Source organism: Passer montanus, unplaced genomic scaffold (genome assembly GCF_014805655.1).
Source record: "Passer montanus isolate IOZ18808 unplaced genomic scaffold, ASM1480565v1 scaffold142, whole genome shotgun sequence".
In the NCBI taxonomy this organism is placed as follows: Eukaryota; Metazoa; Chordata; class Aves; order Passeriformes; family Passeridae; genus Passer; species Passer montanus.
Genome location: NW_024361164.1, coordinates 836,605 through 851,553, shown reverse-complemented (window position 1 = coordinate 851,553; position 14,949 = coordinate 836,605). Strand labels below are relative to the sequence as shown.

The 14,949-nt window shown below is 67.9% G+C and overlaps 1 protein-coding gene across 2 annotated transcripts; it reads left to right on the top strand.

The window, feature by feature from the left end:
* Positions 1 to 2,403: 2,403 nt before the first annotated feature.
* NGFR (nerve growth factor receptor) lies at positions 2,404 to 14,733 on the top strand. 2 transcript variants are annotated; one of them, XM_039700638.1, is made up of 6 exons: positions 2,404 to 2,503; positions 6,195 to 6,339; positions 10,253 to 10,612; positions 12,739 to 12,982; positions 13,467 to 13,627; positions 14,087 to 14,733. In XM_039700638.1, the coding sequence occupies exons 1-6, from the start codon at positions 2,462 to 2,464 to the stop codon at positions 14,386 to 14,388; spliced, it is 1,254 nt and encodes a 417-aa protein (XP_039556572.1). In that variant the 5' UTR covers positions 2,404 to 2,461; the 3' UTR covers positions 14,389 to 14,733. The 2 variants fall into 2 exon arrangements, with proteins under 2 accessions (XP_039556572.1, XP_039556571.1); XM_039700637.1 differs by having other exon boundaries at positions 14,084 to 14,733.
* Positions 14,734 to 14,949: the final 216 nt, after the last annotated feature.

The window sequence follows — 14,949 nt, the reverse complement described above, 5'->3', positions numbered from 1 at the left end:
CCAGCCCGGCTCGGCTCTCCCGGAGGTTCCTCCAGGCCGGCCTTATAAGGGCCCGAGGATTCATCCCGAATCCCCCCCGCCGCCGGCAGGGTGATGGATGGCGCTGGAAAACACGGGAAGAAAGGGAAAAAGGGAAGGGGGGAGGCCGGGAGCTGCCAGGGCGGGGGAGGGAGGGAGGAGGAATTGCAGGCCTGGAGAGCAGGGAGAGAAACCCGAGCAGAGCGGGACACCCCGAGGGGAATGGGGTTGGGGCTGGGGAGCTCGGGGGCGCTGCGTCGCTCCTGCCCCGGGGTTTTGGGGTGCCTGGAGCCTTGGGGTCACTTCCAACCCCAGCAGGAATGGGTGCCCGGGAGCCCCGGGCAGCACCGGGGACAATCCCGTGCCCCCTGTGTGCCCAGTGTCCCCCATGTCCCCTGTGTGCCCCATGTCCCTGTGTCCCCAAACCCTGCAGTCCATCCCAATGGGAATTCACCTTCCCTGCTCCACCCACCCCACCCCATCCCTGTAGGAACAACTGGGCCCCATTGCCATGGGATAACTGACCCCATCCCTGCAGGAATCACAGCCCCATTCCCATGGGATCACAGCCCCATTCCCATGGGATAACTGACCCCCTCCCTGCAGGAATCACAGCCCCATTCCCGTGGGATTACAGCCCCATTCCCATGGGATTACAGCCCCATTCCCGTGGGATCACTGACCCCATCCCTATGGGGATCACAGCCCCATTTCCATGGGATATCTCACCCCATCCCTCTGGAATCACAGGCGGGATGGGCTCTTCCAGGGTTTTCCCGGGATGTTCCCAGACTGGCACCGGGCCATGGTGGTGACAGGGACGGGGCTCGGGGACTGCGGGTCACGGGCTCGGTGTCCCCAGCACGGGGAGAGCAGGGGGAGGAGGAGGAGGGGGAGGAGGGATTTATCCCCGGGCCCGAGGAGAACATCTGGATTTGCCACTTGCTGCGGTGAATTAATTGCGGGATCCCGCTGTGCCAGCCCTGCCTCCCGTCTGCTCCCGGGAGTGTCCCCGGGCATGGCGTCCCCTGTCCCCTGTCCCCCGCAGCCGGGGGAAGCCCTGTCACCCCCTCCCATCCCCCTGGGGCTGCGGTGTCATCGGCGATCCCATAAAAACCCCTTAAAACGTTGGGATTGTGGCTGGCATCCCAAACAAACCCTGGGTGGGCATCCCAAATCTCGGGTGGGCATGCCAAACAAACCCTACGTGGGCATCCCAAACAACCCTGGGTGGGCATCCCAAACAAACCCTGGGTGGGCACCCCGACCCCCGGGTGGGCACCCCGGCCCCCGGGTGGGCACCCCGGCCCCGGGCACCTCCCGGCCGCTCCCAGCTGGCCCCGGCGCGGCTCTCTGGCTGCGGGCGCTGCTCCATGTGGCTCGCAGATGTTCCGCCCGTGACGGAGAACAAACGGCAGCTTTGGCTCGGCGCGAATCGCGCGGAGGAGCTGCGAGCGAGGGAATTCCGTGGAGCCGTTCCCGGGCCGAGCCGGGCGGGAGCAGCCGGCCCCGAGCACCCCGGGCTCTGGGTTGGCTTTTCCAGAGGAAACGCGGCGCTTCCCCGCCGTGACCCGCGGGATTTTGGGGCTGCGGGGGTGGGAAGCGCTGGATTTTGGGAGCCCCAGGAGCACCTGCAGAGCCCGGAGCGGGGAGGAAACACCTGGAGCTGGACGCACACGAGGCCGAATCCGCCGGGCCGCGGCCCCGGGAGCCGCCCGGGGCGGTGCCAGCGAGCGGGGCCGTGCCGGTGGCACCGGGGACCGCGTGGCACTGCCGGGTGACCCCGCGGGTGACACAGCGCTGCGGGTGGGCAGCGAGCCCTGGCATTTGCAGCTGCGTGGCACCGGGCAGGGCAGAGTCACCGTGCCCGGACAAAGGAGGGCGGCACGCGGGGACCTTTCAGGGACCGCGGGGCGCCCAGATGGGATTTCTTTGCTGCGGAGGGCAGAAAGACAAAGGTTTAATTCAGCCCCAGCCGCGTGTCCCCCTCTGGGGGCCTCTCGGGGTCACCCGCAGAGCGGGGACAGGTCTGGGGTGTCCCCGGTGTGGGGGTGCTGTCCCTTGTCCCCCGAGCCGGAGCGGGGCTGGGGACCCCATCCCGCCCCGCGGGGCTGCGGTGGCACCGGCGGGGACACGGCGGGGACGGAAGGACGGGGACAGACACACGGACAAGGAGGGGAGGGGATGCAGGGGGGATGAAGGACGGACAGACAGCGCAGAGGAAAAGGATGGATGGGCTGAAGAGCCCGGCTGGGCTCGGGGGAGCGCACCCCAAGAGCGCTCCCGATGCTCCGGGGGCGGGGAGGATGAGGAGGAGGAGGAGGAGGAGGGGGAGGGACTTGCAGCCCTTTTCTGGCCGCCGCCGCGGCGGAGAGCGGCAGAGCGAGGGCAGCCCGGCCGCGCTCGGCTCCGGGGGTGTCACCGGCCCCGCTCCCCCCTCGCCATGGCCGGGCTCCTGCCGCTGCTGCTGCTCCTGCTGCCGGCGGTGAGTGCGGGGAGCAGCGCCCGGGCAGCCCCGGCGGGGAGGGCGCGCAGCGTCCGGGGGCACCGGGAGCGCCCGGGGGCACCGGGGCACGGACAGTCCCCGAGACAGCGGGCGGGGGCAGGATGGAGGGGCGCGGGGGCTTCACACGGGGGGGTTCGGGGGGCCCCGGGACGGGAGCCCCGCGGGTGAGGGGCACAGGCAGGAGCGGGGTCCCCGCCGTGCGGGGCTGGAGGGTCCCGGGGGCACCGGAGAGCCCCAGGGGTGGGCCGGGCAGAGCTCTGTGGGGTGCGGAGGGAGCTGGGTGGGGATGGGGGTCCCGCAGCCCCGCCGGTGCCGCTGCCCCGAGCTCTGCCGCTGCCAAGGTGTCGGAGCCCCAGCCCGAGGGGAGCGGGGGCAGAACCCCCCGTGCCTTCACCACCTGCCCCCCACGCGCCCCCCGAAAACTGTCCCAGACTCTCCCGGCTCCGAAGTGCCCCAGAGCCGAGGCTGAGCCCCTTTTCCTGCCGGCAGAGCCCTCGCCGGGTGCCCCAGACAAAAAACTTCAGGGCAGGGGGGTCAGCAGGGAGGGGAGTGCCCGGAGTGGGGCCGGGGGGGTCCAGGCCCGCAGCTGGGGCAGGAACGGGGCTTTCTGGGGGGGCAGGGTTTGCCGGGGGTCCCAGGGGGGCCGTCAGGCAGCCGGACACCCCTCGGGCAGGATATTAAAGGCGGAGTTCGGCGGGGGCTGAGCAGCGGAGCGGGGCTGGCAGCGCCGTGCCGGGGGGGTCCTTTCCCCTCACCCCCACGAGATCGCCACGGCCAAACTCCCCCGGGAGCGCTGGGACAGCGGGCGGGGCCGGGAGGGCCCGGAGCTGTCCCAGCCGGATGGATCCCAACCATTCCCCCCCCGGCATCGCCCTCCCCCGGCTGCTGCAGCGGGGCCGGGCTCTGATGTCCCCACATCGCCCCTGCCCTGCCCGGGTCACCTCGGGGGCTGGTTCTGCACCTGCGGGGCTGGGAGTGTCCCGGGGGGACAGCAGGGACCCTGGCTGTGCCCCCCCGGCTGTGCCCGCTCCCCGAGGCCCCCCGGACCCCGCACCCTGCCCGGTACCCGCGCTGCTCCGCCCGGAGCCTCCGAGCGCCGGCCGCAGCCGCGGGGCTCGGCCGCGGCTCCCCGAGCTGCCGAAGTTCGGGAGGCGCTGCGAGCCGGGCTTTGGCGTCTCCCGGCCGCGCTGCTCGGCCCGGCGAGGCAGAGCGCGCCCGTCACGCTCGGATCTCGCCCCGGGCTCGTCTCCAGCTGGAGCATCCCCTGCGCGGTGCCAGCCCCCGGAACCCCGCTCGGGGCGGCTCTGCCCTCACCCAGCCGCGCCTGCCCGGGCTCCAGCCCCCCCAGCCGCCTCCAAAAGCAATTTAGAGCTTCCAGAGGTGTCGCCTGCGCCCTCCGCCCGCGGCCGGGCCGGGCCAGCTGTCAGGATGCTTTATGGCGTTAATACCGCGCCTTTGTCGCCGGCAGCCGCGCTAATAACGCCGCATTTCCGCGGCCCAACGCGGGCCAGGGGCCCTGCCCACCCCGGGGGGCTCAGCGCCCCCAGCCCCGCGGGAAGCCCCCGAGCGAGGGGCCCGGGCACCTGGAGCCGGGAATTGGGGGAGCGTGGGCGGGGGAGCCGGGGGTGGGGACAGGTGGGGACAGGTGGGGACAGGTGGCCCTGAGCGGGACCGGGTGGCGCGGGCAGCTCCGGCTGGGATCGGGAAGGGCTGGGATCGGGGAAAGGCTGGGATTGGGGATGGGCTGGGATTGGGGAAGGGCTGGGATCAGGAATGGGATGGGATTGGGGATGGGCTGGGATCGGGAAAGGGCTGGGATTGGGGAAGGGCTGGGATTGGGGAAAGGCTGCATCGGGGAAGGGCTGGGATCTCTGGGATCAGGGGATGCTCTGGGATCTCTGGATTCTCTGAGATTGCTGGAAGCTCTGTGACTGCGGGATGCTCTTGGATTCAGGGAAGCTCTGGGATCTCTGGGATGTCAGGGACTGTGGGATGATGTGGAATCGCGGGATTGTGTGGTGGATGTGGGTGCCCCGTGGCCAGCCCGGTCACGGTCACAGCCAGCCCCGTTCCCGGCTGGAAGCGCATCCCGGGAGCCGTGAGAGCCAAACCCGGGATGAGCCGTGCCCAGCCTGGCCCCCAAACCCCAAACGAGCGGGGTGGGGGCACTGCCTCACCCCAAACCCCTTCCCAGGGGACATTTGGGGTGCTGGGAGGATTCCCGATATTCCAATCCCTCCTGCCCACCAGGAGCAGGAAAAGGGGCTGGGAAAAGGGTTTGGGAAAAGGGCTGGGAAAAGTGTTTGGAAAAAGGGTTTGGGAAAAGGGGCTGGAAAAGGGTTTGGGAAAAGGATCTGGGGAAAGGGGCTGGAAAAGGGTTTGGGAGAAGGGTTTGGGAAAAGGTTCTGGGAAAAGGGCTGGGAAAAGGTTCTGGGAAAAGGTTCTGGGAAAAGGGCTGGGAAAAGGTTCTGGGAAAAGGGCTGGGAAAAGGTTCTGGGAAAAGGTTCTGGGAAAAGGGCTGGGAAAAGGTTCTGGGAAAAGGGCTGGGAAAAGGTTCTGGGAAGTGGGTTTGGGAAAATATTCTGGAAAAGGCACTGGAAAAAGGGCTTGGGAAAAGGGTCTGGGAAAAGAGTTTGGGAAAAATGTCCTGGGAAAAGGAGCTGAAAAAATGTTCTGGGAAAAGGATCTGGAAAAAAAGGTGTGGGAAAATGTTCTGGAAAAGGGGTCTGGAAAAAGGGTTTGGGAAAAGGGCCTGGGAAAATGTTCTGGAAAAGGGTTCTGGAAAAGGGGTCTGGAAGAAGGGGCTGCCAGGGCGGGCTGGCGGAGCCGCGGCGGGGAGGGGGAGCGGCGGGCCCGCAGCGCAGGGTAATTGGAGCACTTTGTCATTCAGCTGCCTGGAATTGGCGCTCCATTGTCTCGGCCCCGCCGGATGAGGAGCTCCGAGCGCCGCACCGAGCGCGGGGACGCGGCCAAGGCGCTGACGAGGCCGCCAGATGCTCCCCCGGGCCTCTCCCCCCTTCCCCAAAAGCGGCCGTGGGTGGTGGCAGAGGGAGGGAGCGGCTGCGAGCAGGGGGAGCAGGGCTGGGACCAGGGGATGGGGTTCCTGTGCCCCGCGGTGCGGCCAGGGGGGGTTTTGGGGGTTTTGGGGGGCAGCTCGCCCTCCCCGGGCTGCAGAGGGCCCGCGGGGTGTTTGTGGCGTTCGGGTGAGGTGACAGGTTGACACCCGGTGTCACCAGACAAGGAGGTCACCAGAGCTCTGCTGCTGCCTCAGTTCCCCGTTTCCGTCTCATTTCTGGAGCCCAGGGGGGTTTGGGGGGCAGAGGTGGCACCCAGGCTCTCCAGACCCTCCTCTGAGCAGGAATTCCTCCTCTCCTCTCCCAGTCCCCGGGCTGGGGAGGGCTGAGCCCCCCGGGGTGGCACAGTGCCCTTGGGGAGGTGGCTGAGGGAGGGACAAGGACAAACAGAGGCCACCCCACCCCAAAGCACCCCCGGGGCCCTCCCGGCTCCCTCCAGCCACAGAACCCTTTCCCGAGGAGTGAATTCTGCCTGGAAAAGCGCTTTCCCCCCCAAATCTGCATTCAGCAGGAGCAGGGTGTCCCCGGAGCCCCTCTTCCCGGGCTGTCCCACCCCGGGGTGACAGGGGTGACCTCCGGGCTCTGCTCTCCGCCAGGGCCCCGGGGCTGGCGCCTCCAAGGACGATTGTGCCTCCAAGCTGTTCACGGCCGGCGGCGAGTGCTGCCGCCTCTGCAACGTGGGCGAGGGCGTGGTGCAGCCCTGCGGGGTCAACCAGACGGTCTGCGAGCCCTGCCTGGACAGTGAGTACCCCCCGAGGACCCCCGGGCCCCGGGACAGGCCCTGGGGCCTCCCTGAGCATCCCTCGTGCCCCCTGGAAGTGTCACAGAGCTGAGGCAGGAGGGGCTCGGGCCAGGTTTTGGGGGGAAAATGGGTAAAAATGGAAGATTCCTCTCCCAAAATGGGAGATTCTTCCCCAAAAATGGGAGGTTCTTCCTCAAAAATGGGAGGTTCTTCCCCAAAAATTGGAGATTCTTTCCCCAAAATGGGAGTTTGGGGTGTGGGGATGGGCACAGCCCCACAGCGGGGTCTGGGCAGAGCTCTTAGGGGGGATTTGGGGTGGATGGTGCCATGCTCAGGGGGTTTGGGGTGGTCCCATGCCCAGGAGGATCCTTGGGATTGGGATATTCCCGGATCCCTGAGCCCTGCACGGGCACCAGTGTCCCTGCCAATCCCTCCCCTCCCTGGGGATCATTCCCAGCCCCTTCCCCGCTCTCTCTCACCTGCTGGCCCAACATTTATCCCCAAAAAATCCCCCAGAGCCATCCCCAGCCACACCTCCCGTTTGGGTTTTTATTCCAAACCTTTCAAAGGCCACAAAATCACAGCAAAGCCGGGGAGGGAGAGGCAAAGGCGGGCAGGGAGGGAGGGGCAGGCGCCCTCCGGGCCCGGCTCCGAGCGCCGTGGGCAGAGAGCGGGGCCGGGATCTCTGCCGGGATCTCTGTCAGGGGGATCTGCCAGGGGGATCTGCTGGGATCTCTGACAGGGGAGATCAGGGGGATCTGCTGGGATCTCTGACAGGGGAGATCAGGGGGATCTGCTGGGGGGAATCCGGGGGATCTGCCGGGATCTCTGTGGTGCCAGCCCCGGGAGGCGATGGGAGAGGGGGAAAGGCCAGAGTGGGATGGGGAGGGAGCGGACAGGAGGCAGAGGAGGCGGCAGGGACAGAGGAGAGCCAGGGCAGGGCTAAAAATACCTCAGCGTCCTGAGAAATCGATGGACGGCGCTGCCTCCCTGAGCCCGGCCGGGAAGCGGGGCTGGATCCCTCCTGGCTGAGGGGATGGATCCCAGTGGGGATGGATCCCAATGGGGGCTGGATCCACCAAGGGATGGATCCCAGTGAGGGACTGATCCCAGTGAGGGATGGATCCCACCAAGGGAAAAGCTCCTCCTCACCCTCAGCTCTTCCCTGAGAGGGATTTTGGGGTTTGGAGGGCAGGAAACCTGAAAAGCCCACAGCCATCCCTTGCTGGGATGGGGAGAGGACTTTTGTGGCCCTGGAACCCCCTGGACCCCTCTGTGACCCCCCAGATCCCTCTGTGACTCCCTGGACCCCTCTGTGACCCCCGGATCCCCCCGGGTGCCGCTGCCCCGGGCCGGGCAGGTGGAGGCAGCGCCGCTCCTGGCACAGCCCCCAGCCGAGCCCCAGGAATGTGGGCACGGCCCAGGGCCGAGGGTCCCCACCTGCCCCCCGGGCTGCCTCCTCCCAGCCCTCCCTTGGACGCGTTCCCGACCCCGCCGGGGGAATTGTTCCGGAACAAATCCTCTGCAACCGCAGCCCGGCCCCTGCCGAAGCCCGGGGGGCTGCCAGAAACCACCCCAAAGGGGGGGGTGCTCTAATTCCCCCCACTGCAGCCCCCCCAGTGCCCGGTGCTGCCTCATGATTTATTTATCCCCCGGGGGAGGGGGCCAGGGCCCCGTTTGGGTCTGGGCTGTAATTGCTCGGCTCAGATACCTTCGGCTGCCACTGCAAATGTGCCCACTCAGCCGAAAGCCTTTCCTGGCCACTTCCCCGCTCTAATGGCGCCCATCAATAATTCAGGATAATGCGAGGCACGAGCCCCGGTTAATGGGAGCCGCGTGTGCCGCCCGGGGCTGCGCCGGCGCTGCTCGCCCGGCCCGGCACGGCACGGCACGGCCCGGGGGCTGCTCGACCACCGGGGGCTGGCAGCGACAGCCACAGCGTGCCCAGGACAGCCCCGTCCCCGGGAGTGCCCCAGGACGGGCTCGGGAGCAGCCTGGGGTACAGGGGGGTGTCCCTGCCTCGGTGGGGTGCCAGCTCCCTCCTGACCCAAAGCATTCCGGGGTTTTGGGGCTCCACATCCTCTGCAGATCCAGGGAAAGGCTCAGGGGAGGGGTGGGACACCCAGACACAGGGTGAAGGAAGGTGCTGGGAGTGGGAAAAATCTCTGCCGAGGATGGGGTGGAACCTCCGTCCCTCCCATCCCGGCCATTCCCGGGGGTTTGGGACTGAATCCCCCCCTGGAGCAGCCCGAAATTCCCATCCCAGCAGCCCGAAATTCCTGCCCCGAGCAGCCCGAAATTCCTGCCCCGAGCAGCCCGAAATTCCCATCCCAGCAGCCCGAAATTCCCATCCCAGCAGCCCGAAATTCCTGCCCCGAGCAGCCCGGAGACCCCGGGGAAGCTGCTGGGAGCAGGAATCCATCCCCAGCCCCTTCCCCACCGCTGGGGCCGGAATTCCCGGGATGGGGCGGGGGATCAGCGGCGGCGCGGGGGCAGCGGCAGCTGCGCCCTCCGGGACCGGCTCCGCTCCCTCTTCCGGGGCTAAAAATACCCCGAGCTCCCCCGGGAGGGGCACGGCGAGGGCGGCATTGATCCCCGCAGCAGCGCTGTCCCCTCCCCGAGCGGGGACACGCCGCGCCCCGGCCACCCCCGGCTGGACGGGAAAGGGATGGGATTGCGGGATTGAGGGATTGAGGGATCGAGGGATTGAGGGATTGCGGGATCGAGGGATCGAGGGATTGAGGGATCGAGGGATTGAGGGATTGAGGGACTGAGGGGTGGGGTGGCCGGAGGCACCGCCGGGAGGTCACAAAGGGAAATAAAATCGGGAATGAGGGAGGGGACTGAGCAGAGAGCGCTGGGATGGGCACTGGGGGCAGCGCAGGGGGGATGGACCCGGGAATGGGAATGGAGGAGGGAATGGGAATGGGAATGGATGAGGAAGAGGGAATGGGATGGGGAGGAGGGAATGGGGAAGATGATACTGGGAAGATGAGCCTGGAATGATGCTCCAAACTGGGAATTGCTGGGGAATGGGATGGGGAGGAGGGAATGGGGAAGATGATACTGGGAAGATGAGCCTGGAATGATGCTCCAAACTGGGAATTGCTGGGGAATGGGATGGGGAGGAGGGAATGGATGAGGAGCTGGGAATGGGATGAAGAGGTGGGAATGGGACGAGGAGGAGGGAATGGGGAAGAAGATACTGGGAAGATGAGCCTGTAAGGATGCTCCAGACTGGGAATTGCTGGGGAATGGGGAAGCTGTGAATGGGCTGAGAGTCTGGGAGGTCTGGATGAATTGCTGGGGAATGGGGAAAGTGTCATTGGGAAGGGGAACCTGGGGGATGCCCGAAGTTGGAATTGTGGGAATGGGGAAGGTGTGAATGGGCTGAAAAGCCTGGGAGATGTGGAGCTGGGAATTGCTGGGGAATGGGGAAGTATGAATGGGCTGAAGAGCCTGGGAGATGAGGAGCTGGGAATTGCTGGGGAATGGTGCAGGTGTCAATGGGAATGGGAGCCTGGAGGATGCTCGGAGCTGGGAAGTGTGAGTGGGAAGCTGAGCCTGGAAAGATGCTCCAAACTGGGAATTGTGGTGGGAATGGGGAAGGTGTGAATGGGCTGAAGAGCCTGGGAGATGAGGAGCCGGGAATTGCTGGGGAATGGTGCAGGAATTGGGAAGGGGAAGCCTGGAGTGTGCTGGGACTCGGAATTGTGGTGGGAGTGGGGAAGGTGTGAATGTGCTGAAGAGCCTGGGAGATGAGGAGCCGGGAATTTCTGGGGAATGGGGAAGGCATTATCGAGAAGCTGAGCCTGGGCTGGGGGCACAGAGCGGGGTCCCCCCTCTCCCTCTGACCCCAGCGGGCAACGCCCGAGCACAGCCGGGCTCTGACCCCAGCCCTGCCCTGGCCAGGCGTCACCTTCTCGGACACGGCCAGCGCCACGGAGCCGTGCAAGCCGTGCACGCAGTGCGAGGGGCTGCAGAGCATGTCGGCGCCCTGCGTGGAGACCGACGACGCCGTGTGCCGCTGCGCCTACGGCTACTTCCAGGACGAGGCCAGCGGGAGCTGCCGCGAGTGCCGCGTCTGCGAGGCGGGCTTCGGCCTCATGTTCCCCTGCAAGGACTCGCAGGACACCGTGTGCGAGGAGTGCCCCGAGGGCACCTTCTCCAGCGAGGCCAACTTCGTGGACCCCTGCCTGCCCTGCACCACGTGCGAGGAGAACGAGGTGCTGCTGCGGGAGTGCACGGCCGTGGCGGATGCGGAGTGCCGCGGTAAGAGCCGGGCCCGGGCGGCTGCGGCGTTGTCACAGCGCCGCTGGCACCGCGGGGACATTCCCGGTGCTGGAGCTGCCTGGGTTTGGGGAGCGGTGCTGGGGTCTGGCAGGGCTGGGCACGGGAAAGGGGCTGGGGCTGCGTGCCTGTCCCCATCGGCATCCCAAACACAGCTCCAGCCCCTGGGGAAGGGGAAGGGGAGGAAAAAAGGGGAGAGAAAAGGGGAGAAAAAGGGGCAGGGCGAAAATCAGATCTGTGCTGAGCTCAGGGACAAAGCGGGGCTGCTCCAGAGGGGGCTGGGGCTGGTCCCACCAGGGCTGATCCCTCCAGGGCTGATCCCACCAGGGCTGATCCCACCAGGGCTGCTCCATTGAGGCTCATCCAGCCAGAGCTGATCCCACCAGGGCTGATCCCTCCAGAGCTGATCTCACCAGGGCTGATCCCACCAGGACTGATCCCTCCAGGGCTGATCCCTCCAGGGCTGATCCCTCCAGGGCTGATCCATTGGGGCTGATCCCTCCAGGGCTGATCCCTCCAGGGCTGATCCCACCAGGGCTGCTCCCTCCAGGGCTGCTCCTTCCAGGGCTGATCCCACCAGGGCTGATCCCTCCAGGGCTGCTCCCTCCAGAGCTGCTCCCTCCAGGGCTGATCCCTCCAGGGCTGATCCCTCCAGGGCTGATCCCTCCAGGGCTGCTCCCTCCAGAGCTGCTCCCTCCAGAGCTGCTCCCTCCAGGGCTGCTCCCTCCAGGGCTGCTCCAGTGGGGCTGATCCCATCAGGGTTGCTCCTTCCAGGGCTGATCCCACCAGGGCTGATCCCACCAGGGCTGGTCCCACCAGGGCTGGTCCCACCAGGGCTGATCCCTCCAGAGCTGCTCCCTCCAGAGCTGCTCCCTCCAGAGCTGCTCCCTCCAGGGCTGCTCCCTCCAGGGCTGCTCCCTCCGGCTCTCCTCGCCCTCCCAGCAGTTCCCGGGCTGTTCCCGTGTCCCGTCCCTCCCTGCCCCAGCACAGAGGGACAGCAGCGCTTTGTCCCGGCCGCCGCCGCGCCGGCAGCGGGGCAGCTCCCGCCGAGGGGTCGAGTAAATGGAGCCACAAGTCAAGGACACAGGGCCGGCTTTGTCCGCGGCGGGCTCGGGAGAGGCTCCCGGAGGGCAGCGGGGGCTGGGACACGGCAGGGCAGGATGCCACCAACCCCCAGCCACCCCTCCGTGACAGTGACAGCGACAGTGACAGCGACAGCGCTGCGGCCCCGGGGCCGGGGGGGCTGAATTCCAGCCTGGCACGATCCCAGCCTGGCACAATCCCAGTTTAGCACAATCCCAGTTTAACACAATCCCAGCCTGGCACAATCCCAGTTTAGCACAATCCCAGTTTAGCACAATCCCAGCCTGGCACAATCACAGCCTGGCACAATCCCAGTTTAGCACAATCCCATCCCAGTGCAATCCCATCCCAGCACAATCCCAGCCTGGTGCTGATCCCGGGGGTGGCAGGGGGTGGCAGGGGGTGGCAGGGTGAGGTCCCATCTCCTGCTGCAATTCCCGGCTCAGCCTCACTCCGGGATGGGCTGGGGGACGTGGCCTGGCCCTGGCACCGGGCAAAGGCCTGGACAGGGCATGGGGAATTTGGGATGGGATGGGATGGATGGGATCAATGGGATGGGATGGGATGGATGGGATGGGATGGGATGGGATGGGACAGGACGGGACGGGGTGGGATTCCACACCCAGGCGTTTCCCTGGACAAGCCCAGACGGCGCCGCTGCTCCCGGACACGCCCGGGTGTGGCAGGGGCCAGGGCAGGGTGACTCCCAGATGGAGCCCCGGGGCTGGCAAAGGGCAGATCCCGGCCCTGGCGCTGCGGGAGCGGCTCCGTGCGGGGCGGGGGCACCCGGGCTGCCTCAGCCCCCTCTGGGGTGGATTTGGGGCGGAGGGGGGCAGCTGTGCTGGGACAGCACTGACAAAGCCACCCCCGGGGCAGGGACAGCTGCGGCGTGCCCTGGACACAAACCAGGCCAAGCCTGGGGACAGGGGGACGAGGCAGGGCTGCCACCTCCACCATCCCCGCGGCCCTGGGAGGAGATCCCTGCAGAAATGCCCGTCCTGACCCCGACCCCCCTGCCCTGGCAGGCCTCCACCCTCGCTGGACAACGCACGCCCCGTTCCCGGGGGGCTCTGAGGGCCCCGAGGCGGCCACCAGGGAGCCGCCGAGCACCGAGGGCGCGGCCAGCACCGCGGGGGACACGGCCACCACTGTCATGGGCAGCTCGCAGCCCGTGGTGACCCACGGCACCAGCGACAACCTCATCCCCGTCTACTGCTCCATCCTGGCCGCCGTGGTGGTGGGGCTGGTGGCCTACATCGCCTTCAAGAGGTACCGGGACAGGGACAGGGATGGGACAGGGACACGGGGACACGGGGACACGGGGACAGGGGTTTGGGGAGGGGGGAACAGTGGGACCCCCACTCCGGGTGTCCCACAGCCACAGCTGCCACCACCGAGGGCAGCAGGATGGGCGGATCTCCAAAGTTGTGTGAGGGGTGAGGAGGGAGGTGGCAGCAGGGTGGGGGACACACTGCACCCCTGTCCCTGTCCCTGTATGTCACTGTCACTGTCCCTGTCCCTGTCACTGTCCCTGTCTTTATCCCCGTCCTGTCCCTGTCCTGGCACCAGGACAGAAACCAGAAAATGTGACAAACCCCAGGGATGGGGACAAACCCCAGGGAAGGGATGAACCCCAGGGAATGGGGACAAACCCCAGGGAATGGGATGAACCCCAGGGAAGGGATGAACCCCAGGAAAGGGGACAGGGCCCTGCCAGCCCGGGGACGTCACCCGCGTGCCGCTGTCCCCGCAGGTGGAACAGCTGCAAGCAGAACAAGCAGGGGGCCAACAACCGCGCGGTGAACCAGACGCCGTCGCCCGAGGGGGAGAAGCTGCACAGCGACAGCGGCATCTCCGTGGACAGCCAGAGCCTGCACGAGCAGCAGCCCCCGGGGCAGGGCAGCCAGGGGCCAGGTGGGGCTGTGGGGCACCCGGGGTGGGCAGGGCACCCAGGGGTGGGCAGGGACACCCTGGGGTGGGCAGGGACACCCCGGGGTGGGCAGGGGCACCCAGGATAGGCAGGGGCACCCTGGGGTGGGCAGGGGCACCCAGGATAGGCAGAGGCACCCTGGGGTGGGCGGGGCAGCCAGGGGTGGGCAGGGGCACCCTGGGGTGGGCAGGGACACCCTGGGGTGGTCAGGGGCACCCTGGGGTGGGCAGGGACACCCTGGGGTGGACAGGGACACCCCGGTGAGCACAGGGACACCCCGGTGAGCACAGGGACCCCCAGGGATAGACAGGGACACCCCGGTGAGGACAGGGACACCTGGTTAAGGACAGGGACACCCCGGTGAGCACAGGGACACCCCGGTGAGCCCGGGGAGGACAGGCACACCCCGGGCAGGCTCTCATCCCTCCCCTCTCGGGCAGCAGCCCCCAAGGCCGACGGGACCCCGTACGCGGCGCTGCCGGCCAGCAAGCGGGAGGAGGTGGAGAAGCTGCTGGGCAGCTCGGCCGAGGACACGTGGCGGCAGCTGGCGGGCGAGCTGGGCTACAAGGAGGAGCTGCTGGAGGCCTTCACGCGCGACGAGGCGCCGGCGCGGGCGCTGCTGGCGCACTGGGCCGGCCGCGAGTCGGCCACGCTGGAGGCGCTGCTGGCCGCCCTGCGCCGCCTGCAGCGCGCCGACATCGCCGACAGCCTGGCCAGCGGCTCCACCGCCACCTCCCCCGTCTGAAGGGCGGCCCGGGGGGGCTCGGGGCCGGGGGCACCCCACAGGGGTCGCTCCGGGCCCCCCCGGAGGAGCTCGCGGTGCCGGTACCGGCCGCTCCCCGAGGCGGTCCCGCCCGGCAGCCCCTGATGGGGTTGGGGGGTTCGGCCTCGCCCCCCCGTCACACATCCAGCCCTGGGGGCTGCGGGACGGACGGACAGATGGACAGATGGGCACGGGAGGGATGGCCGTGCTGTCAGCCCTCTCCGCTGCCCCCCTTCAGCTCCTCCTGCTGCCCCTCCGCTCCCCCCAGCGCCCCCAGACCTGGCTGCGCTCCCCCGAGGGGGAAGGGGGGGCTCGGGGGGGCTGGGGGAGGGCAGCCGGACCCCACACTGTGAAACTTGGGGTGCGGCCTCCCCGCAGCTCCGCGGGGATTCGGGGCAGCAGCCGCGACCAGCCCGGACACTGCGGAGCGGATTTTGGGGTGCCACCACCCCCCCGTGGGGTCCGGGGGGACACCCAGGGGACACCCAGGGGACACCGAGGGGACACCGAAGGTGGAAAGCGCTGCCCAAGTGCCTGCCCCCC